This window comes from Loa loa (assembly GCF_000183805.2).
Source record: "Loa loa unplaced genomic scaffold supercont3.492, whole genome shotgun sequence".
NCBI lineage: Eukaryota > Metazoa > Nematoda > Chromadorea > Rhabditida > Onchocercidae > Loa > Loa loa.
In genome coordinates this window covers 17,411-40,035 of record NW_018108672.1, presented here as the reverse complement: position 1 = coordinate 40,035, position 22,625 = coordinate 17,411, and the positions used below count along the sequence as shown (strand labels likewise).

At 33.5% G+C, this 22,625-nt stretch overlaps 4 protein-coding genes across 4 annotated transcripts; all 4 read left to right on the top strand.

Moving 5' to 3' along the window:
• The first annotated feature begins 188 nt into the window (after nt 1–188).
• On the top strand, nt 189–10,111 carry LOAG_04825 (myosin xviiia). The gene is made up of 28 exons (XM_020446687.1): nt 189–331; nt 446–630; nt 797–1,003; nt 1,119–1,249; nt 1,588–1,714; nt 2,073–2,238; nt 2,445–2,701; nt 3,006–3,198; nt 3,348–3,542; nt 3,821–3,956; nt 4,020–4,173; nt 4,446–4,596; nt 4,786–4,960; nt 5,059–5,222; nt 5,359–5,603; nt 5,698–5,927; nt 6,010–6,089; nt 6,238–6,392; nt 6,505–6,628; nt 6,892–7,047; nt 7,149–7,307; nt 7,380–7,492; nt 7,591–7,810; nt 8,031–8,219; nt 8,394–8,573; nt 8,812–8,997; nt 9,348–9,520; nt 9,890–10,111. Exons 1-28 carry the CDS (start codon nt 266–268, stop codon nt 9,903–9,905), a joined length of 4,533 nt encoding a protein of 1,510 aa, XP_020303005.1. The 5' UTR covers nt 189–265; the 3' UTR covers nt 9,906–10,111.
• Nucleotides 10,112–10,899: 788 nt separating this feature from the next.
• LOAG_04824 (hypothetical protein) lies at nt 10,900–11,868 on the top strand (the record flags this gene model as incomplete). The annotated part of the gene is made up of 3 exons (XM_003140361.1): nt 10,900–11,060; nt 11,229–11,253; nt 11,656–11,868. The coding sequence occupies 3 exons, from the start codon at nt 10,900–10,902 to the stop codon at nt 11,866–11,868; spliced, it is 399 nt and encodes a 132-aa protein (XP_003140409.1).
• A 300-nt stretch (nt 11,869–12,168) lies between these two features.
• LOAG_04823 (ADP-ribosylation factor 6) lies at nt 12,169–15,092 on the top strand. Its single transcript, XM_020446686.1, has 5 exons — nt 12,169–12,314; nt 12,776–13,114; nt 13,303–13,406; nt 13,651–13,849; nt 14,358–15,092. Exons 2-5 carry the CDS (start codon nt 13,033–13,035, stop codon nt 14,498–14,500), a joined length of 528 nt encoding a protein of 175 aa, XP_020303004.1. The 5' UTR covers nt 12,169–12,314; nt 12,776–13,032; the 3' UTR covers nt 14,501–15,092.
• A 2,215-nt stretch (nt 15,093–17,307) lies between these two features.
• LOAG_04822 (hypothetical protein) lies at nt 17,308–19,961 on the top strand (the record flags this gene model as incomplete). The annotated part of the gene is made up of 5 exons (XM_020446685.1): nt 17,308–17,350; nt 17,744–17,934; nt 18,942–19,019; nt 19,255–19,321; nt 19,684–19,961. The coding sequence occupies 5 exons, from the start codon at nt 17,308–17,310 to the stop codon at nt 19,959–19,961; spliced, it is 657 nt and encodes a 218-aa protein (XP_020303003.1).
• Nucleotides 19,962–22,625: the final 2,664 nt, after the last annotated feature.

The window sequence follows — 22,625 nt, the reverse complement described above, 5'->3', positions numbered from 1 at the left end:
ATATATATATATATATATATATATATATATATATATATATATATATATATGCATATACATATATGTGATTTACTTTTCTTTACTGGATGTTCGGATAGTGTAGAAGATTATTACTGTTAATTTTAATTGGAAGTGCAAAATTCGATAATGTAAAGTAATGATGCTCTCAGTTTGCTAGCAGCTGTTATTGCAGCGCTGTGGTCCAACTGTTGAGCTAACAGTAAGAGCTGCACCGGAATTGGCCGAATTGTGCGAGCGGAATGAGATGGATCGCTCTGTTATTGGCGATTCACTGATGCTTCCTGCAACTCCGAAATACCAAGCCGATACGGTAATTTTTTCCGAAAAAACTATCGGTTTAAAGTGGAATTTTGGAAATAAATTGGCGAAGGAATGCAATGAAATATAGGAAATTGCAAGTTGTAATACCAGTTTAATGGCGTAGGATACTCCGGAAGAGGAACGGTGTTGGTTAATTCATAAAAATGGTTTTACGCTCGCGCGTTTGCTGGAAACATTACCAGATGGAAGGATGAGAGTAAAAGTGATGGATTTGGAAATGGATGTTGATGTGACGGATATTGATAAAGCAAATCCGTCAAGCTTGGATCGCGTTAAGGATCTTATCAGGTTACTACTTTTTCTCTTTTACGAGTATTTAAACAGCGAACATTTGAATAAATTCATCTCAGTTTGAATAAATCGTCGTATAAGTTCATTGCATCAAAATTTCGCTTACCATAAAATTTCTTCGCATAATTTTTTTGATTTTTCGTTCCCAATTTTTGCGTTCCAGTTTACGCTATATAAACGAAACTAGTGTACTGCATGTACTTCGTCAACGTTATGGCAGTAACTTGTTTTACACGTACGTTGGCCCACGGAATATGATATGTCTGGCAACTGAAAGTCCAAAAACAACAACAACAGTTTCACTTTTCAAAGGTTGCAGACGACAGCAGATCCCGCCACACATATATTCTTCTGCACAGCAAGCTTACAGGTAAGGCCTTCCGTGTCATTTGGATTCCATAATGAAATATGCTTGCCCGCTGTCCATTGATGTAAGTTTTATCTATGGTCGTATTTGGCAATGCCTGAATCTCAACTTTTTAAAGGGCTTTGCAAATGTCAGGAAGAAATCAGTGTATTATATTGTCGGGAACATCTGGTAGCGGCAAAACAATGCAACTGCGAAATATATGTCGTTATTTTTGCGAAGTAGCTGGTTGGACTAAAGCACTATCATGTAAGTCCATAATAACAGTAAATGTTAATTCCACTTTTTTGACCCATCACTTCAATTCCAAGTGAATTGGGAACGGCAATCAATAAAATCCAGCAATGTTTTTACACTGTAAGTTTTGTCAGGAAAAAAACCTGCGAAACTAGAACACGGGACTGGTTAACATGAAGTAGAATCAAAGGTTATAAATTTAAGGCTTAAGTTCAGGAATACATAATTACTATGACTACTGTTATCATTATTTAAAGAATAAGGAATTAAAAGATGTTTTCTTTACAAAATTTATCACTTTTCCGAATTAGCTGATGTCCATTTTGTACTTTACATGGGGTCTCTTTCAGATGACACAATATCATCGGCTCTGTTTGTTTTGGAATCGTTCGGTAACTGTAGAACGAAAAGCAGTGGAAATTCAACTCGATTTTTAACGATGTTTTCGCTTTCATTTGATACTGCGGCATCATTAAGGTAATTTTACTTTACCCGCTCAAATTCTAGGAAGTTTTTTACAAATTTATTTTATCCACGACATCACTAATATTGGTGTCAGCCATCATTTGTGAAATGAATGGTAGTTGGGAGACGCGAATTCTTTTTTCACATTTTTTATGCTGCAGACTACGTCCCAGAAGTTACTGATTCCCATTTCCATGGCGAAGAGAGGAGTGAAGATGGGATAGAAAATACATTGTTTCTTCATGAACGTTTTGTTGAGTAGGAGCAGTGTCACTTTCTGTCACATTTTTGGTAACAGTTTAGTTCGTTTTTTTCGTGGGAACGCACATTCGTAAACTGTATATATGTGAGATACGTGGTATATTTCTAGGAATGCTTCTATACAAACATTTTTACTGGAAAAAACTCGTATCAATCGCTGTATCACTAATGGAAGCGTATTTCATGTAATACGTTATTTTTTGCAAGGAGCTGACTCAGAGTTAGTGGCAGCATTCAAGCAGAAAAACGACAATTCATTTGCTGATTCCCAAAAAGTGTTTCATTTTGAATTCATGTTCCGTGTATTGTAATTTTATATGTCTGGGATCTGTGAAGTTCTTTTCAAATACGGGATATATCTGGGATTTGTTAGCTAGTGGTATCATATTCGACATGTGAAAATTCATTTACCGAAGAGGTTAAGAATTCTGGAAGATTAATTCGAATTCTCGATATCATTGATTTCATTTCTTTCTTCTAGGATTGGTTAAAGCTACTGGATTCATTCACGGAGTTGGGTTTTACTGAAAAGGAGAAGGCTGCAATCATATCTGTTCTTACGGCAATCCTGCATCTGATTTGTGCTGAAGCTACACAAAATGACGCGCCAAAATCTCAGTTTATACACATGCAGCATGCTCAACAAGCTGCTTCATTACTGGGGCTAGAAATGGAACAGCTTACTTCAGCTGTTTTTCGTAAAAATCTTTCACAAACTGTATCCAGTAATCCTGTCAGGTATTGTAAATGGATTTATGCATCGATTTCTCAATACTCCATGGCGACCATTATATAGAGATTGAACCATATCCAAAAATACATCTTAAGTCTGAGTAGTTATTGTTGGCTATTAAAATAAGTGTTTAATATTGAAATGTTTCGAATAAAAGAGGAATTAATGTATACAGTGGTCTTATATAGAGTATAATATTTGAATGGACAACAACAAGGAGAAAATTAATTTCTCGATTTGATTCTGTTAAATATTACCACATATATAGATGGAATTTTAAGATTAAATACTATCCCAATTTACTTTTAGCCGATTTTCGCTATTGACACGTAATCAAACTGGGCAAGAAGCTTTGAATCGATTTACTGCTTGTTTGTATAACGAACTGTTTGATGCTGTTGTTCGTTTATTAAACCGCCGTTTAGGGGAAGGCGGTTCAACGGCATCGTCTACCATCACCATTGTTGATTATCCAGGAAGCCAGTTTGGATCATTCAGTCCGGTAGAATTAAATTTTCATTTGTTGTTAAAGATCGTCGTGTAGTGTTTTAACTGAAAACAAATATTCCGCCTATTTTTGTACTCGGAAGTTTGAAAGTCGTTTTGATTCCGATACTCATCATTTTAGTTCTTATGAGGAGATTTTTTTAGGATGCTGTTCATCCTCGTGGTCTCAACGATTTGTTATACAATTATGTAAGTGAGCGATTTGCGGAGCTCTACTATGATGTATGCTTTAATGAGCCTCTGGAAATGTACAAAAGGGAGCAGGTTGAAGCTGATGTTGAGCAAACCCAAAATTCTTCGCACGAAATTTGCCGATTAATTGATCAAAGACAACAGCTGGTAATTTGTTACATAGCATTAATCCTGGTAATAGTGAAGCAATAATTTGTGACATTAAATTTTGAAAGATTCCAAAATAAACTTAGTTTAGGCTTGTTACTCAGTAAGTTATTCAGTCCGAATATTGTAAGAGCTCATAGCTCCGTAATACTGTTTGAAAGAGCTGACGATACTTTTCTTTGCATCATCCCGTCTAAATCGTCTTTCATTCTAAGCTGCGTAAGCAAAACTATGCTTACTAAATCTTCTGTCATCTGAGAACGTATGGGTTATTTCAGTCAAACTGTGCAGATATTGAACTGCGAAGTACGGAGAAACGTGGTCTGATGTGTATTTTGGATGAGGAAGCACTATTTCCTGCAGCGACAGACGATTCTTTCTTGGAGAGAATCTTCGTTCATCTTGCTGATTCACGTAAGTTCCATTTTTTGAGCACTAAAAAATAAAACGATTTTTTATTTTTCGTTCCCGTTTTAGACTTGATTCGACGCGGCACCAATCCACTAACATTTGTGCTACGACACGGCCTCGATAGCAGTTCTGTCACATATAATGTTCAAGGCTGGGTAAAAGCTGCCCAGTCTGATTATGCCGATTCCTCACTCACTTCTTTATTGTGCACCTCGAACAAGTAAGTATTCGTTTAAATATTGTGAAACTAGGGCTGCAAATGTAACTTATATTCCATTATTAAAACAGTGGAGTATAGTGAATAAGTGGTTTCCTCTTCGTTCCCTTAATTGCCTTCATTATCGTTTTGTCAGATCGTTTGAATCTGTAATTTGAATTGGATTTTTGGTTCTAGAATCATGTCTGGAAGATGGAAATAGAAAGGGCGAGGGATCCTCTATTCGTATTCATTTGATTTACATGATTATATGTGCAAATATCGTTTTCATTTAGTTTAACAATTGCAAGTATGTTTTCACCGGTTACCAGCCCTGTGACTGATAATACACCGTTGAAAATGCGAAAAGCAACACAAACGATCAAACTTGATGCTGCTGGTATGCGTGTGATTTCTGGATTTTTTGCTGCTTTTTGTTTTCAACTGGTAATTTTTCAATTACCTTTTGTTTAGCATTTTATTAATTAAGTCCAGTTTTCCAGTTAGATTTTTCGAAATTTATGTTCGGTGTTTCTTTGGTAACCGATCATTACACCAGTGTTCATCGGTTTTGATTTTTGAGTGATGTTGTAAAGTATCCAGTACGTGTGAATGAAAATATTGAACGGATTGCAGAATTACATCACCTCATGCATCAAAAGAACTACCGGTCTTCATTTTGTACACTGTATCCGACCATTATCCGCAGTTGACGTGCATGTGCGACCTGATGAACTCCTCAATATACAGTATGTCCGAAATCAGCTGCGTTACCTCTCGTTGGTCAATTCAGCTCGTGCTGCAAGCCAGGGTATGTTATGTCTTGTTCATGTCAACGATTGTTAAATATTTAATGTCGGATTTTTTTTTTAGAGGTGACTTTGATATTGTTATTCTTTTTATTTCCAGGTTTCCCGGAACAAGTCCCTTACAAATATTTTCGATGTCGTTTCCAGTGTTTGTTGAAAGAGCAGAATACTTCAAGCGAATACATGGATGATCGAGCCATCTCCGGTAAAATACTGGAGGAAATGGGTGCATTTCCGCATCGGTATCGACTGGGTTTAAGCCAGGTAAAGATTTCGGCAAAATTTTTGCATTAGCGCAAGCAGTTTAACAAAATTGAGTGTTTCGTCTATTGTCAGTTAGATATTAATTTGTTACTAACGGCACTGGACAAATAGATCATATAAGCAGTGAATGTATCAGGTTCTCCTGCGTAGCGATTTACTGGATGAATTGGAAGAACGTCGTGAACTTTGTTTGAGTGGCCTTATTGAACACTTCCAACAAATCTGTCGTAAATATCTGGCTACAAAATGGTTGGCTAAGCGACGTGTACAAGAAATAGCGATACGTTGCATACAACGCAATGGTCGTGCTTACGCAAAAGTGCGTGAATGGCCTTGGTGGCGTCTTTACATTCGTGTGTCGCCGCTTCTGGCAGCAACAAGGTCCTTTATTTTCTAATTAATATACGGTTTTGAAAGAAATGGCAATTTCTGTATCTTTAGCAGTGGACATCGTGAAAGGATTCAGATTTTTTAGAAGTGATCGTGAAAATCGCGAGTGGGAGCAGAAACTGGATGAAAAAGAGAGTAAAATCCAAGAGTTACGTGCAGCAAAAAACCGCCTGGAAGCGCATGTTGTGGAACTGGAACAAATGTTAGCTGTTGAGCGTGGGAATGCGCAGTCTATGAATGATGCTTTAGAACGGGAAGTGGAACATCGCCTTCAGACTGAGAAGCAAGTACTGGTACTACAACAGCATTTCCACGGTAATTCGTACACGTTTCACTTCCATTAAAATTAAGAGAACGTCTTTCTGGGAATTTACATTCCAAAATCGCAAATTTTCAGATTCAAAAGAGGATCCACGTATATCTTCGTCATGTTCATCTCGTTTACGTCTCGATCAGAGTGTGCACATAGACGCTAAGGTTAATTTGACATTCATTTTATTTGTTTGGTTGGTATATCATTTCTACGTGCTATCGATTCGCGCTGCGTGCTACGTGGTTTTTTTTCATTGAATATTATAATTTTAAACTGTTAAAAGGGTTTCCAAGTGTTTTCTTTTTTTTGCAGACTGTAGAGTTGCAAAAAGAAGTTGCAGCTTTGAAAGAAAGTGATTCAGTGCAACGTTTGAGAGCTCAGAAAGCAGTGCAGCAACTGAAGGATGTTGAAAATGAACTGAAAGATCTGAGAGCAAAAAACGATGCACTGAAGAAGAAATATAAGAAGTATGTGCATGGGTATATCGTCTAATAAATATTTTGAATATAAGTTTGTTTTTGTGTGAAATGTATGTTTTTTGTATGGCCAATGCGAAATTTTTTTCCATATTTTCTTTAGTTTTGATCTGGATTTGAAAACTCTGAAAGACAATAGCGAGAAGGAAAGAAAGGAGCGGATTAAAGCCGAGCGTGAGCGAGAAGAAGCTACCAGTAACAATGAAAGACGATTTACAGAATTGCAGGTATAAACTTTTTGTACGATCCGTTTAAAGAAATTCATAGAAGGTCGTATTTTTTGATGTAATGGATGAATTTGGTTTTGGTCGGTTAAAAAGTTTAGGAGAATTTTCACTTATCATTTTTAAATGTCTTTCACTCTTTAATCTTATGTTTTACTTCGTTATTCCACTATTCCAATTGGATTTTTTCTTTCAACTTAAAAAACTCATCGAATGTGCTGCTGGTTTTCTTTCTAGCTGGATTTGAAGGTGTTAGTATTTTTCAGAATTTGAAAGCTGAAAATGGTGAGCTGCGCCAGAGTGTTGCAAAGCTGCGAAAAGAATTGGAAGAACTTAGCGAAGTTAAGGAAGGCTCTTCAGAAAGTGAATTTAGTTCATTGCAGAAAACAAAACATTCCCTGGAGATGAAATGTACTGAGCAGGTAAGATATCTGAAAAATATGAGTTAAGTGGTAAAATTACTCAAAATTAACATTACTAAAATTATTCATAGCTCAGCATTGTTGCATTTTCTGCCTTGAAGGAAGAAGAACTCAATGAATTAACGGATACGATCAAACAGTTAGAGCAAACAGTAACGAGATTGGAAATGGCTGCAGAGCGAAGCCGAACGGAACGTTTGCGTGATTTGGAAGCCAAGGATAATGAAATCGACGAACTTAGGTCACAGTACCAAAGACGAGTAAGATTTTGATGGCATTAATTTTTGATGGTGGTTGTTTAAAGGAAGAATATCCCGTAATTCTCCTTTCAGATTCGAGCTTTTGAGGAGCAAGTGGCAGATTTACAGGACACGAATTCATCTCTAATAAAGCAGAATCGAATATTGGAGGGACGTACACGTGATATAGATAACTATAGCGTTAGGTGAATTATAATTTGAATCCTTTTTATATATGTTTTTAATGCCTTTCAGTGATTTTTTTTCCGAATTCATTGATGACTATTTCATCTTTCGCTTTCAGTTTCGAAGCTTCATCAAGTCATTATAAGCGCGATTTGAGGAAAGCTCTAGCTCTTTTGCGGGATACGCAACGGGTTTTGGCCCGTGAACGAGAAAATTCTTTGAATCAGTCAATGATTTGTCAATTGCAAGAGCAACTGATGGATGCTGAAGCTTCAAAATTGAGTGCACTTCGAGGACGTCATTCTTTGGAAAGCGAACTTACTGAAGTCAGAGCTCAGGCGAGTAAATCCTTTTCTGTTTTTCTTTCCTTATCGATGTGCTTATTCCGGTGAACTGTGGACCAGTTTCTTCTTATTTGTCTTATTTCGCAATGTTTATTATTCAGATTTTTCTGTGTAAATTATGCTGTGGTTCTTTTTCCCCTTGATGCTGGAGTACCATTGTTTTGAACGATGTTCGCGTATTGATCACTGCCGATGTGGTATTCCCATATTGCAGTTAGAAGCTGCTCTGACAGCAAAAAATTCCGCAGAAGATCGGGCATTGGTACTTTTCAAAGAGAAAAGTAGTGCATTAGCGCTAGTTGAGGAACAGGATGAGCAGGTGCGCAGCTTACTTAAAAAATACAAGGCGGCGGTGCAACAAAGTGCAGTTGATTCGATAAAAATTGCGGACCAGTTTGAGCAGGTTTGTATCCAGCGATTAATGGTCTGTTTCTTCAGCAACTGATTTCTTTAGGGACAGAATGCTTTTTGTTCATCCAATGATTAACTGCGCAAGACTCAGGTGGCTTATTTTGAACTATCTATAAAGCGAAATTTATTATTTCTGGAAGATTTTCACTGTGAGAAAGTGTTTCAGATGGCCGATATGGAAAAAGATAAGGAGAAGTTGCGCGAACAATTAAATGATGTTTCGTCGGCTTTGGAATATCATCAACAACATTCAGTTGAGAAGCATAAATTGTTATTGGCTGAGCAGAGAATACGTGATTTAGAAGCGAAGCTGGAATTGGAGATCTCACAAAAAATTAGACTTGAGGTAAAGAGATCACAATGAAATGCATTATTTTTGGATCTGTGGTAGAAAATTTTGAAATTTGGACTAGTTTGCTCCATGGTATTGCACAATACTTTAACACTTAATGACGCAGCTCTTGTTGGCTTTATCTCTCCTTAAATACTTGCTTCATACTTCGATCTGTTGCGTGCTTTATTCTACTTTTTATTTGGATGCACTGAAACATTCAAGGAATTCTTTTTATGGAGTAATCTTACAGGCTTTGATGATAAAAGTAAATGACGAGGTGGAGTCACTGAAAGATCAAATTCAGGAACTGAATAACTTACGTGAAAAAGATCTTAATGCAAACCGCAAAACACGCAAAGACATAAGTGCTCTACAGGAGCAGCTGGAAGATCTACGTAAGAGAGAAATGGATCTTGTTCATAAATGCAAACAAGTTGTAAGTTGATATTAGCTTTTTAATATATGAAATAGCAAGTTTGTTACATCTTAAATGTATGAGCTGAAGAATGGTTTAGATAGAATTTGTCTCGTAAACTTCAATACAGACTGTATAAACAATCTGCAGCTTTTTACATATCGTTTCTTTCAGTCCATTCGTTGACCTGTTTTGTTATGAAAATTAGTTTGACTGGGAACATTTCGCATGAAATTAATAAATTTGGCTTCAATTTAATTCAAGTAGAAGATATAACTTACTTCATTTTCATACTTTTACGTACAGCGTATGACCGTGAATATAAAGAGAAATGTTTTTTAATGCTTGCTGGTAATTTGATGAATTCCTAGGCTATCGAGCACGAAAAAATGGAATTAGAAAAGCAGATCCTGATCAAAGATTTACAGTGTGCTGAAAAGCGCATTGATGATTTACGGAAAGCACTGAGTAAAGATATAAGCGATAGAGAAGATGGTTCTGATGATGAGGATCTGTTCTCGATCCAGAATGGGTCACTTACAGGGTATGATCAATAATTGCGACATTTTTTAATTGGTGCGATCAAACTCATTTATGTTGGATCTATGCACACCTCCGAGAGATCCAGTCATGCTGTGGATTTAATTAGTTGAAATCCCTTATCTGCTAGTTCGTGCCTTTTCGTGTTCTTACATGTGTATGTGTATGGAAGCATGAGGATACAGTGTTATGTAAACGCTGGTGGTATTGCATAGAGAGTTAATATAAGACGAACAGCCAATAACAGTATGATGAGAAAGAATTTGCTTATGGCTAAATGATGTATAACAGTTTGAAGTGCAGATATATCACACATTGTCTGAGCAAAAACACCTTTCACTGTTTAATAATTAATCTTTGATCCTTTTTGCAGCATGAGTCGTCTCTGAAACGAGTTATCACTGTTTCATGCTTGTGGTCCGAAACGATGTGCACGACGTCACAGTTTGATTTCAACATTATATGTGTATCATCTTGTGCCTGTAATTTCTCTACGTTTAAAAGCTTATTTTCTCGATTCTTAAATCCTACTTCTTTATTTGACAATGATTCTACTTATTTATTTGATAATAATTTATTAAAGTTTTAACAATTTTTTGTTTGCTTGTAATAGTATATATCGTCCTGTGTAGGAGGACTTTTCTTTCGTTGCCATGCAACACTGTTAGTTTTGGGTTGTTCCATCTCAGATGAATATCCGTTGTAATGTTTTGAAAAAAAAGATTCAGGAACTGAGAGGTGTACCACAAATCTTTTGCTTCTGCCTTAGTGGGAAAGAACGGAAAAACTAAAAAGGCAAAAGGCTTGATAATTTATCCCTTGTTAAAAGATCCAGGATTTAGACAAATGAAATGCCCTAAAGGCAAAGTTTTAAACCAGGATATCCTGCTGGCTTAAAACTAAAAATTACTGTTGTTTTAAATGTCTTAGAACTATGCCTTCGCACATTTTCTTATACCATTGATCGATGATTTACTCTGGTTACCTTTGCAATCGTTCTTATACGACTGTATGTTTTAGGTTATGCATTTTGTTATTTTGTAATTCCTGTATTCTCAAAATTTAAGGTTATTGTTGTATTATTACAGGAATTACTTGGAATTAAAATTACAAAAATCGGGAATATGAATGAATTATTCCATTTCAGTATTGATCTATGCCTTCAAGATAGACATTCGTCTATTTTTTAACGGTGTTACATCAATCTTAGTACGTTAGTTTGAACTATCATTTTCAGTGTATGGTAACCTTGGGAATTCGTCATTTTGTTTTGACGATGTCGAAGTTATATTTTCCGCAAGATCTCTGAACTAGCTGATGGTGGCGGTAACTCCTTTTCAGAAATTGTGTGAAAGATAGAAGTTACATTACGGGTGAGCCGTGATGTTATTGAGCGTTTACCAATTCCTGCTTGTTTTCGTGGATGTGGCGGGCAAATTCTATGTTGTCAAAAGAACATCGAACCGAAGAAAAGATCTTGCTGATAAGAACCGGAAGTTGGTGATGGACTGCTCGGGGCATTTACCGATGATGGGGGAAGATTGGTTTCGGGCTTTGTTAAATACGAAAGAATAAATCGACGGTGACTAAATTACATAAGTTAAATTTTTTTGAAGAGGGAAATAGAAGATGGAACACTTTCTTTTTTTAATTTGCCTGTTGGAATTTATGGCTTGGAATTTTCTTGACAAATCCTCAAATTACGATTGCAGGTTTAAGCGTGAAAGGTCTGGTTCGGTCTGGTTTTTTTAAAGGAAATCAACTGAATCACATTTGTCCGGAAATCTCCACAATTAGAAAATACACTGGGTTATTAACAATGGGACAAATATTACTGATCAACGTTTTTTGCCTTACATGCTACTGTTCGAATCCTCATTATCTTCTTTCCTTTTCGACAAAGATATCACCCGTTCTGGTGGGTTACTCCAACAAAGCATATCGGATTGACCACTGCACAATTGTATTCTTCAGAATATCAATTTGTTGTATGGCGAGAAGTCGTAACTTGATGTACTGAATCGACGTGACGGAAGCTGCTACTTTATTCTAGATTTATATCATTTCAACTATCAATAATCCAAAATTGAATTGAAGTGCTAAGAGTAAGGGAATTTATGAGTCCTTACTGAACATCAGGAAGATGTGGGATTTCGGGAATACGGTCCAGCAAAGAGGGCAACGGGGAAATTGCATTTTAAATTGCTTTGGTATCTAGAGTTGCACAATGGCATGGCTGGTCATGAAATGTTGAAATGTGGACCATCAGCTTGTAACCTTTGTGACCTTGGTAGACGGGAGCGGGTGCTTACTTACGGAGCATTTTCTGGATTAAGAAAGTATGCTTTTTAGATATGGCACCAAGGAGCTCAATCTTCTCATCATTTCTGTGTTGATGGAACAAGAACATTACTGGGAAATATTTCCCCAACTGTAATTTCAGTCTACGATGTAATAATGACAAATCATTTATCATAGTTAAAGATCATGATTTAATGAAATCTTTTAATTCTGGGAGGATTAAATTAACTATTGAAATTCCAAGCTTATACATTCATGATTTAACGACGTACGTTATAAATGTTCTAACTTCTGTCCGTCATTTGTACCATGGAAGCTTTTTAATCTTGCTAGCCTGGAATTTAATCTGTATTTCAGAGTAGAAAGAAAGAACACAAAGTGACGAAGAAAGGGAAAATCAAGGAGAAAAAGGAAAGAAAGAGAGGATCATTTCCTTGAACAAGTCAGTCCTTGAAATAAATGGCAGTTTAATCCGTTGGGCACTGGCATTTTTTCAGGTATACCCTACTTTCTAATATTTTCCTCTTTTCTTGCTTTAATCTCCCTGCATTCTAAAATCAGGAAAGATTTTGATGAATTTATTCCTTTGGACACGGTCATTGGCAGTGTTGATTGACTTAGATAGCCAGATGCGATAATGTGTTAGTATTCAGAAATTGATTCCATCCGTTCAATCGATTGGGTACTTGGAGGGTTTACTCTATGAATTTATCTTTTTTGGTCGAAGAATCTCATCTTGTTTGTTTTATGTAATAATGCCTTTATGTCAAGCTTCAAAAACATTGTGCTGTCATGCTTCAACATTGCTCAGCCCTTCCCATTTTTATATCGTCCTGAAACGTGCTTGTCAAGATTGTTTTTTTTTCTTTTTTTTTTATATCAGGCGTAATGTCTTTATTACAGCTTTTGGTCCTTGTGTAACTGTCGTTTATTTCTGACAAAAGTTGTGTGGTTTTAGGTTTTCTAAAACCGTGTATTCATCGTCCTTATTGCAACAGTCATCCTATCGGGACAGTTGATTGCTGATTATTGATTCATCACTCGTGCTACTTACACACTGAGAACGTTACCATGTCATTATTACCAGAGAATGGTTTTTGAATTCCTTTGTGTAACGTTGTTAAGAACCGAAATCATCAGTACAGTGGTGACATCCACCGTATTGTGACATTGGTAGGAGAGTCTTCCCCTACTCAATTTCTTTTCACTTGAATCATGGGGAAGTTACTGTCAAAAATATTTGGCAAACGAGAAATGCGAATATTGATGCTTGGCTTGGATGCTGCTGGCAAGACAAGTAAGCTTTGTTGGATTTTTCAAAATTCAACAAATTTTGAAATTTTGCTGAAGTTTATTTTCATTAAAATATATATTAGACTTTGATAGCACCTATTTGTGTAGCTTTTTTATTGTAACCTAAATCTGAGATTAAATAACACTGTATTGGAACAGACCAGTTGATGTTTCATCCAGTTATTTTTTCAGCTATATTATATAAATTGAAATTGGGACAGTCAGTAACAACGATCCCCACTGTTGGTTTCAATGTTGAGACAGTAACCTACAAAAACATTAAATTTAATGTTTGGGTGAGATTTCTTAATTTCAAGAAAAGTACTTTTTTTCTTTCATTTGACTTCTGTCAACTTTTCTTTTTCACTTACTTTTTCATCTCCGTAATCCCTCTTCTGCTGGATATGAAAAAAGTACCTTCTGCATTTCTTTAAGGCATACACCGCTAGCTTAAACATATGATTATTAACTCCAGTGATAATATTTGTCATGTCGTAAGTTTTCATCCCTTATCTTCCTTTATTAAAATTAAACTTATAGGATGTTGGTGGTCAAGACAAAATAAGACCCCTGTGGAGGCATTATTACACAGGTACACAAGCCTTAATATTTGTAATTGATGCTGCTGATCGAGAAAGAGTAGATGAAGCAAGGCAAGAATTGCATCGAATCATCAATGATCGTGAAATGAGAGATGCAATTATCCTTGTTTTTGCCAACAAGCAAGATCTTTCAGAAGGTTAGTCCTTAAAAAAAAAAAGCTCAGAGTCGTGCATAATGTTTGCTTGTGTCTTTTCGGAAACTGTTGATTCATGCTTTTCTTTGAAAATACTTTTGTATTGTTACATAGGGCTCTCCGATAGAGATGTAGAAGTGCTAGTGGTTAAATACCTTTAAAACGCTATGAATGCATATGTATCGTAGAAGCATTGGGTGAGCTTTGAAAATGATATGTTATTTGCTAGTTTCTTAGAAACACGACACTATCCTGACTGGAGTCTCTAGCATTTTTGAAAGGGTAAAAACAGTAGTAACTCGGCCTATGGTAGATCATCCTTATCTCTGCCCAATCAAGTCTCATTTCGGTGATACCGGTGTCTTTATGTCCATGTCCTGTTTCTTTATGATTGCCTAGAACTTTTTAAACTGGAGGGAACAGAAAGGGTTCTCTTTGAAACTCTCACATTTTTATAGAGTTTCCACTTAAAAGTTCAAGCCACCAACTGTAAATTTCTGTTACATTACAGCAATGAAGCCTCATGAAATACAGGATAAATTGGGACTGACACGAATAAGAGATCGAAATTGGTATGTACAGCCATCTTGTGCTACAACCGGTGACGGCCTTTATGAAGGCTTAACATGGCTGTCATCAAATTGTAAGCCATAGCTTGTTATTGTTATCCAGTTAGCTGATATAACTGTTGTGGCATTATCTCAAATTGTTGTCGTTCATAATAATCCCGTTTTATTTCATCTGCTGTATTTTTATGTATTAAGTCATTCAGTATTGTATCATATTATTCTAATAAGCATAATAATGGTCGCAGTCTGTAGCATGTCATTTCTACATATTTGAATAGTCTTCTTCAGAAATCATGTTTATAATTTCTGATAGTTCAAATCACAGTAAAGGTAGCTTATCGTCAGTTACTATTTATCATTCACAATCTTATTTATAATTTTCCTCCATCTTTTTTGACAATTCGTTGTGCTCAGCCTAATATTCATTCATTCCTCTTTTGTGATATTTCAATTTTCCGGAGTTTCTGTGTTTCGCGTTTCGTTTTACTGATTTCTGAAAGACACGGTTTAGAGTAAAGTTTACGTGCTGAGTTAATGCGGTGTTTTATTTCAGTTTCAGATTTAACTTTGAACGATGTCAAAGTTTAAATTTTGTATTAACATCCATGGGCACTGAGTAGTTTTAGGAAGCTAGTTGCAAATAGTATTCTGTCAGCTGTGGTTCAGTGAAGATTCATATACTGTTTAAACTTATATTAGTTTTCATCTCCCATTTCGGTAAATTGCAGCATGCGCCCCAGATGATCGGAAATCTTTTTTTAGCATGAGACGGCGGATAAGTTTAGAGTAAGCAGTCATCGGAAAAAAAGCGGGAGTCGTATAGGACAAATCACGTAATTGCTTTTTATGGTATTTCCTGTAGAGTCTGATGATTATTTTTACAATTTGGATGATGGATAGAAAGAGAAGGGACAATTTTGTGCAGGATATTTTACTTGTGAGGAGGTGTCCTGAATGTTTTTAATTTAATGTTTTGCAGTTGCGAATGTAATTGTCATTGCTATGAACGTCCTGTCATTTCTATAGTCGTCGAGTTACCTGTATTTTTGTACTTCAGCTATTTCACTTTTCCGTGCATTCTTTTCCAAAGAATAGTGAACTGCGTCAAGTTACTTGCAAATTACCGGAAGACGAAGTGAAATTAGAAATGATTTTAAAATGACAGAAATGACTTCGGGAACTTATATTATTGCAAGAAAGCATTAGAGAATGTCGAGGTGAATAAAGGTCAATCAAGAATTTTATCTATTACTGGACGAACTTTTATTTTTTTAAAATCAAAATCTTAAGGAAAATGTCGACTTGAATTCTCAGTGAAGCTGTTGTAGTACAAATTGAGCATGAAGATTGCTCCGCCGAACAATTGGAAACTGAACGTTTGTTTGATTCACTTCAAGGCGTAATGCAACTTACGGTGTGAGTTAGGCGTAGAGACAAATACAGTAGAGACTAACAGATGTAAGTTGAGTCCTGTACAATGCTTTGAGTACTTGGACGTTTCATTGACTAACAGTACTGAAATGGATATTTTCGTGGATGACAAATGATGATTGGCTGTGTTCTGGTTTTATTCTGCACGTCTGTCATATCTATATTACATTCTGAAGTTACCGCTTGATATGATGCATTTTTGAGTGTGAAGTACTGCTACACTAACATAAGTTTTAGCAAAACGCTGATTTTCAATTTGGAACGCTTCCATTAAACGAGACACAGAACCAATGTATTGATACCATCAGGATGTGTGTAGTCTATAGCGAGTACGATCACACATAGAACTAACATGAACATAACAAAAACCAACCATTTAACACCTAACATGAAGTCCATAAAACACATGTCAAGAGGGCATACAAACTCCTGGACCATGACAAACCGGACACCAATGGTAGGAAATATCAGACTGAATCTAGTAATTCAGCCTTTACTCTCAAAATGTGATTTGAAATGTGGAAGCAGATAATTTATCTGCCTTCACTTTCACTCTCTCGGACGAGCAGACCTCTCTTTTCGTCGCTCGTCAGATCTGAAAAACTCAACCAACAGCAGTGACGTGATAACTTTCTAATGACATTTTTCAGTCAGTTTAACGAGCTTTTTAGCAGACAGTAAAAGAAAATCTCTCACCAAGTATATTTTACTTTTAAAAATTTCTTCTGTCTTTTAATCCTAATTAAAATGAGCATCCTATTGATTGACTGCTATGGATATTAGAAAAACAAAAGTAAATGGATTGCCTAATTAACATTAATTAATACCAGTATGTGATTGAAGATACGGGACAAGTTTCCGTTAGTTTTTCGTTTTTTTATTTATGATTATGTTAAGCATTTTAATAATCTATCCGTTATTACTTACAGATTCACTGGTTATGGATGATCTATATTTCGAATGTTTTTATCTAAGCCAGCTAACTTGTCATTAATTTGCTTAAACGATCGTAAAAATGTATCATACAATGGCAAACATTAATCAGTGACATCCATTACGAGCATCATAACATGGTAAATAGAAAAAAAAAAAAAAAAAAGAAAATACAAGGAAAATGAAGGAATTGGAAGGATGAAAAATAATGATAATAAAAAAATTGAAGTTGTTTAGAAAAAATTTTACTTTCAATAAATTTCAATATAGTGAAATAGAAAAAGGAAAGAAACGATATATTAATAAATATATATATATATATATTGAGGGAAAAGGTATACGGTAGTTTAAAGGAAAATTTGTAGGGGAATGTTTGATTGGTGTGAAGAATATCATTGGACTCCGCCTGCTGTCATCACAAATCATCAGAAAACCAATCATTCATATCTTTTTCACCGCATCTTCAGCATTTGCTGAATCTAACGGTGGGCGATCAAAGTTTATTTGTAGAAAATATTTTCAGCAAAAATGGCTTTTCTTCCATTTTCCATTGATGCTATTCTTAATTCAGGTAACTACACGTGAATATTTATTTATCATTCCAAATTCTGATAACAAAATGATTCAAACATTTTTAGATTTCACAAATAATTTTCAACTTGGAAGAATATCTTAATTACTTTTTGTTCGTTTTCCTTTTTATCCTATTTTTTCCTTTTTTAATTAAACGTTTTTTTTCGATTAATTTTTGATTATTAAATTGTTAATAATAATATATAAGTAGATCAAACTATGTATCTTATTGATTTGGTACTAAATGTTGAGCTGATATATAGTTGTGTTATTTGGATAAACACACCTTAACCTGTTACTTTTCTGGTTAATCTAATTATTGTATTAACTCTATAACATTTTACGATGGTTAAGAAAAATTAATTTTGTGATAGAATGATTGAAATTTTAGATTTCACAGTTGGTAAGAGAGAAAGTAAAGTTTGGACATCTTCATCAACAAGTTCATTTTGGACTGGCTCTTGGAATGACGAGAAGCGCAAGTCTTTCGAATGTCCGGAATGTGGCAAAGTTTTCAATGCACATTATAATTTGACAAGGCATATGCCGGTCCATACTGGAGCTCGACCATTCCTTTGCAAAGTCCTTTTTTTTTTCATTTTTTTTTCTTTTTTAATATTCACAGTTCTTTTAGAAGATGTAATTTTGATAATCGTGAATATAATAGTTTATTGTTTAATTCAATGGTTTATTTTGACCCATTCATTTCAGTTTAATCAGGAGGAAATTAATTTGGATTGTGTAATCCATAACAACTTTTTGATTAAATTCATTATTTCAATATTTTTGAATCCATCATTTTTCAATTTTTAATTAAATTCATTATTTTTTGTCGTCCTGAAATTATAAAGTCGAAGAATTTGCTTTTTACAAGTCTTAAAATTTAATAAAATGCTATTAATAGTCAAAAAATTTTTATTTGCTGTATTTTCCTTCTATTCCCTCATTTTCCTGGCAATTTATTTAGCTTTTTCCGGATAGAATGGTTTTTCTTCAGTCTGTTCATTCGGCAAGAAATTTCCGTGTATGAGAAAATAAGTCAGATGATATATTTCGTAGCATTTGAGTTATTTTTTGGATTCATCCTTTCATTAGGAAATCTTGATCTTCTCATGTCAGATTCAATTCCTTTCAAAAATGATTGCAAGAAATTAAATTGTAGATCCTAAGTATAAAACAAATTCATGCAAGATTCCGCTCATCTTCCTTATAGCATTGTGATGAAGTCTAGTGATAAATGATAAGCTATAACAGAATGTATTCATTATATGTATGTAACTGGGAAAGTATACTTACAATTTCAACTACTTATAGCTTAGCGAAAGGATAATGAAAAATATTTGCCTACTCATAGTGTGAGTTTTATTTGTTTAAGATAAAGGTGGATTGATTGTTAACAGGAGAATTCAAATGATAAAATTGATTTTATTCAGGATATTTAATCTATAATGACCTGAAATTCATTTTATTATCATAAAACGTTCCCATAATATTGTTTACAATTATATTTTAGTTTAAAAAAATTTGCAACTCAAAACTTAAATATGTTTTGAAAAAATTGAATTATTGCAAATTTTCGAGAATTTCAGGTTTGTGGTAAAGCTTTTCGGCAGGCTTCAACATTATGTCGTCATAAAATTATACATACCGAACAAAAACCCCACACAGTAGGCATTCATTTTTCATTCTTCTCTCCTTCAATTCCATGAATTCATGAATATGAATTACCTAAGATATGAAAAGTTTTAAGAGAAACTGAAATATTAAAACATTATAAATATATATATATATGAGAATAATTCGTTTATGTATTAATAAGAATGAAAGGAAGATGAGGATGAAGAATAAAGGAAGGCTACTGATCATTTTCATTATAAATATGACCATCTAAGAAGCTTTCAGTGTGTCACCTGTGGCAAATGCTTTAATCGCTCATCAACCCTCAACACTCATATACGTATTCATTTAGGTGAGTTACTATTTTAATTGCTGTCACAAAATATTTGCTAAATAATAATTTTTATTGTTAAATATAAATTTGTTTATTTTAAATGAATTTCAAGAAAACTTCTTAAATCAAATTTTATGGATTGAAATTGAAATAAAACCAAGTATTGAAAAAAAAAAATTGTATAAATTACGGACATAAAAGGAAACAAAAATTTAATTTAAATTCTTTTGCTTGAAATAGCAGTTAATTCAGTAATTTTACAATATGTTTAAATATTAAGACTTGAAATTTTTATAATTCAAAAATGTAATGAATCGATACATAACGATGATGATATGTTAATTACTCATAAATTATGACTAATGCAAATTTTGCTTTAGGCTATAAACCATATATATGTGAATTGTGTGGTAAAGGATTTTATCAAAATGGAAATTATAAGAATCACAAATTAACGCATAGCGGAGAAAAGCGATTCAAATGTAATGTATGCAATAAGGCTTTTCATCAAACCTACAATTTAACATTTCATATGCATACACATCGCGAACAGAAACCATTCGTTTGTCCAATTTGCGCCAGGGGTTTTTGTCGTAATTTTGATCTCAAGAAACATATACGTAAGCTACATCAGATTACATCATCAGATGAACATTAAATAATTAATAACAGACAGTTGAAGTTATCGTACGCTTATGATGGTATTGCAAAATGCAATAACCTGAGATTATAATCTTCCTGATAGAATGTTATGTTTACGCTTACCTATTGATGATTAAAGGAATTTTTAACAAATATTGTGATTTCTCAAAAGTTTTCAAAAATATCTTACTGTAAATGTCCCATTATTGGTAATTTGTGGCTTGCATATTTCATGTAATTATTCTTCTTTTTTCATTAAACCAATCGAATGAAAAGTTTAATTTTACTGCGTGTAAAATTTATAATGCGACTGAATTGTTGCATGATTTAATTTACGGGTTATCAAGGCTATCCTTACAAGCCAAATAATTTAAAATGGAATAAATGCATATTTGGGTTGAAATCAATGAATTTGAATTCTTTTAAAATTGTATTCAATCTGAAAGAATAACTAACAAATGTATTAGCTTTTACTTTTTCTTTTGAATAAATGACCTCTTTTATGTTTATACAATCGGTTCAATTTGCCATAAATTGCTAATGTGCACTTTTTCCTTTTTTTTTAATTAACTATTTAAAAAGCTTTTTGATCCAGACAATTAGCAAGGGGAAAATATTCTCATCAAATATATCAAATTTACCATAAATAAAAAGTTTTCAACTCACCATCTCACTATCATTTTAATAATTTCCTCATTGCACAATTATGCAAGTTAGACATTTACATTGAGTAAATTTTGAAATTATCAAAATTCAATTTCGAGTTCAATTTAGATTCAAATTTTATTGATTTTGCTTTCTTGTTGCCATCATTTGTTTTAGTTATTTTTAAAATGTTTCATTTCTATTCTTGTATCAAGAACTTCTACGGTAAATGTTTACTTTTTTTTTTTTTTTTGTTCCTTCATCTCCGGTTATTCAATTTTTTTTCATTTCTTTTCATGCATTTATATAAATTTCCAGTTTCTTTTCTTTTCAACTAATAAGTATTTTCATATCAATTCTTCGCAAATATCCAAAATTTATATTGTTTAGAAAATAAAATCTACTCATTTCACTAAATTATCATGTACAGAAAATGTCACCAACAGGTATTTTTTTCAATGATTAAGAAATTTCAAACCATCCAATCATTTATCGTATGCAGAATTGTATAGCTAATGACAGTATTCTTTTGATCATTTTGAGCTTATCCTATCTTATTTGTTTTGTGGAGACATTTGCATTTTATCACTTTGCAAAAATTAGTAGTCTAATCTGCTTTTCTGAAATACACATCAAAATGTTAGGATGAGAAATTCAAACTTAAATTTGAAATAATATTTGTAATGGATATTTGAGCATATTTTCTAGTCATAAATTTTGCGCAACTTCATTCTTTATCAAGTATTAAATGAAGTGTTTACGAGAAAAAAAAAGTGTGCAAATGTTTAAAATTATCGAAAGAGATATATATATGTCTTTTTGAAATGCTATTCTTTTTTTTTTTTATTACATCAAAATTTTATGATATTTTTGAATGGGTGATTAATTCTTTCTTATACATTTAAGAAGTTCAATGATTTTATTTTTTGCTTATTTCTATTAAACGATTTACCGGAATTACGGTAAATTAGTTTACGACATGCATAATGCACGACATGTTGACGCCTGTCTTGCGCACATTAACATCGTTTTGCTTTGAAAAGATTTGGGGGGAAAAAAAAAGTGAGAAGTAAAAATATTGTTTAATGGATAATGAAAAGAAGTTATGAGACATTTTTTTAAGAATTTTTATCAATTGTTAATTCATCAAACGTTTCCTCATTTCGAGTAAAGTGTTTGAATCATTGAATGTGATAGTGGTGATACTATGTGACAAAAAGTTTGCTAAATATGAACAAATATCAATTGCAAATCAATGTTAGCCTAAATTTGCTAAATATGAACAAATGTCGATTAAAAATCGATATTAGCTTACTTTGAAAAAATCCATCAAAATTCCTAAATTTATTGAAATTTTGCAAGAATAGTTGATGAAAAAAAAAATCTGTGCATCGATTTTTATGGCTCTTTCATAACAATTTTTAAATCCAACGAATTTCGCGCACTTTTTTTTTTACATCACAAAATTTTTTGAAAAGTTTAATCAAAAAATTTATCGAAAACTTTTATTAAGCTAAACAAAAGATAAGTTTGTTCATAGTTACAGCATGATAAATTAAGACAAAATTTTTTGCCATCTTTAAATCTTTTGTTCATTTGCAAGAGTTTGTGTCTTATTTAAAGTTTTTATTGAAGTCAACTTTTTTTTTTTTGAACATTTAACATTCGAAAATGTGATTTCATCCTATTAAAGTCAAGAATATTCCATCAGTTGCATCCTTTTCTGCAGTCAAGAAATAATCATTGGTTAAAAAAAATAATCCAATACTTGAAATGATTAACCAAATTTCAATTCGATTGGAAAATGATCTGAATAGGTTTGAAGAGGCTGATGACCTTCTACAATCACAAATCCCGTAAATCGCATTTCATATTCATTGGGAATAATTTGAGTTGCAATAGTTGAATATCATCTCATCTTTTTTTTTCTTTTTTTTCTCTTCCATTTTCGTAATTCTAAATTTTTGCAAATTCGTATAAATGAATTTTAATACAACAAGAAAACAAATTATAACCTCTAATTTTTTTTTTTTTT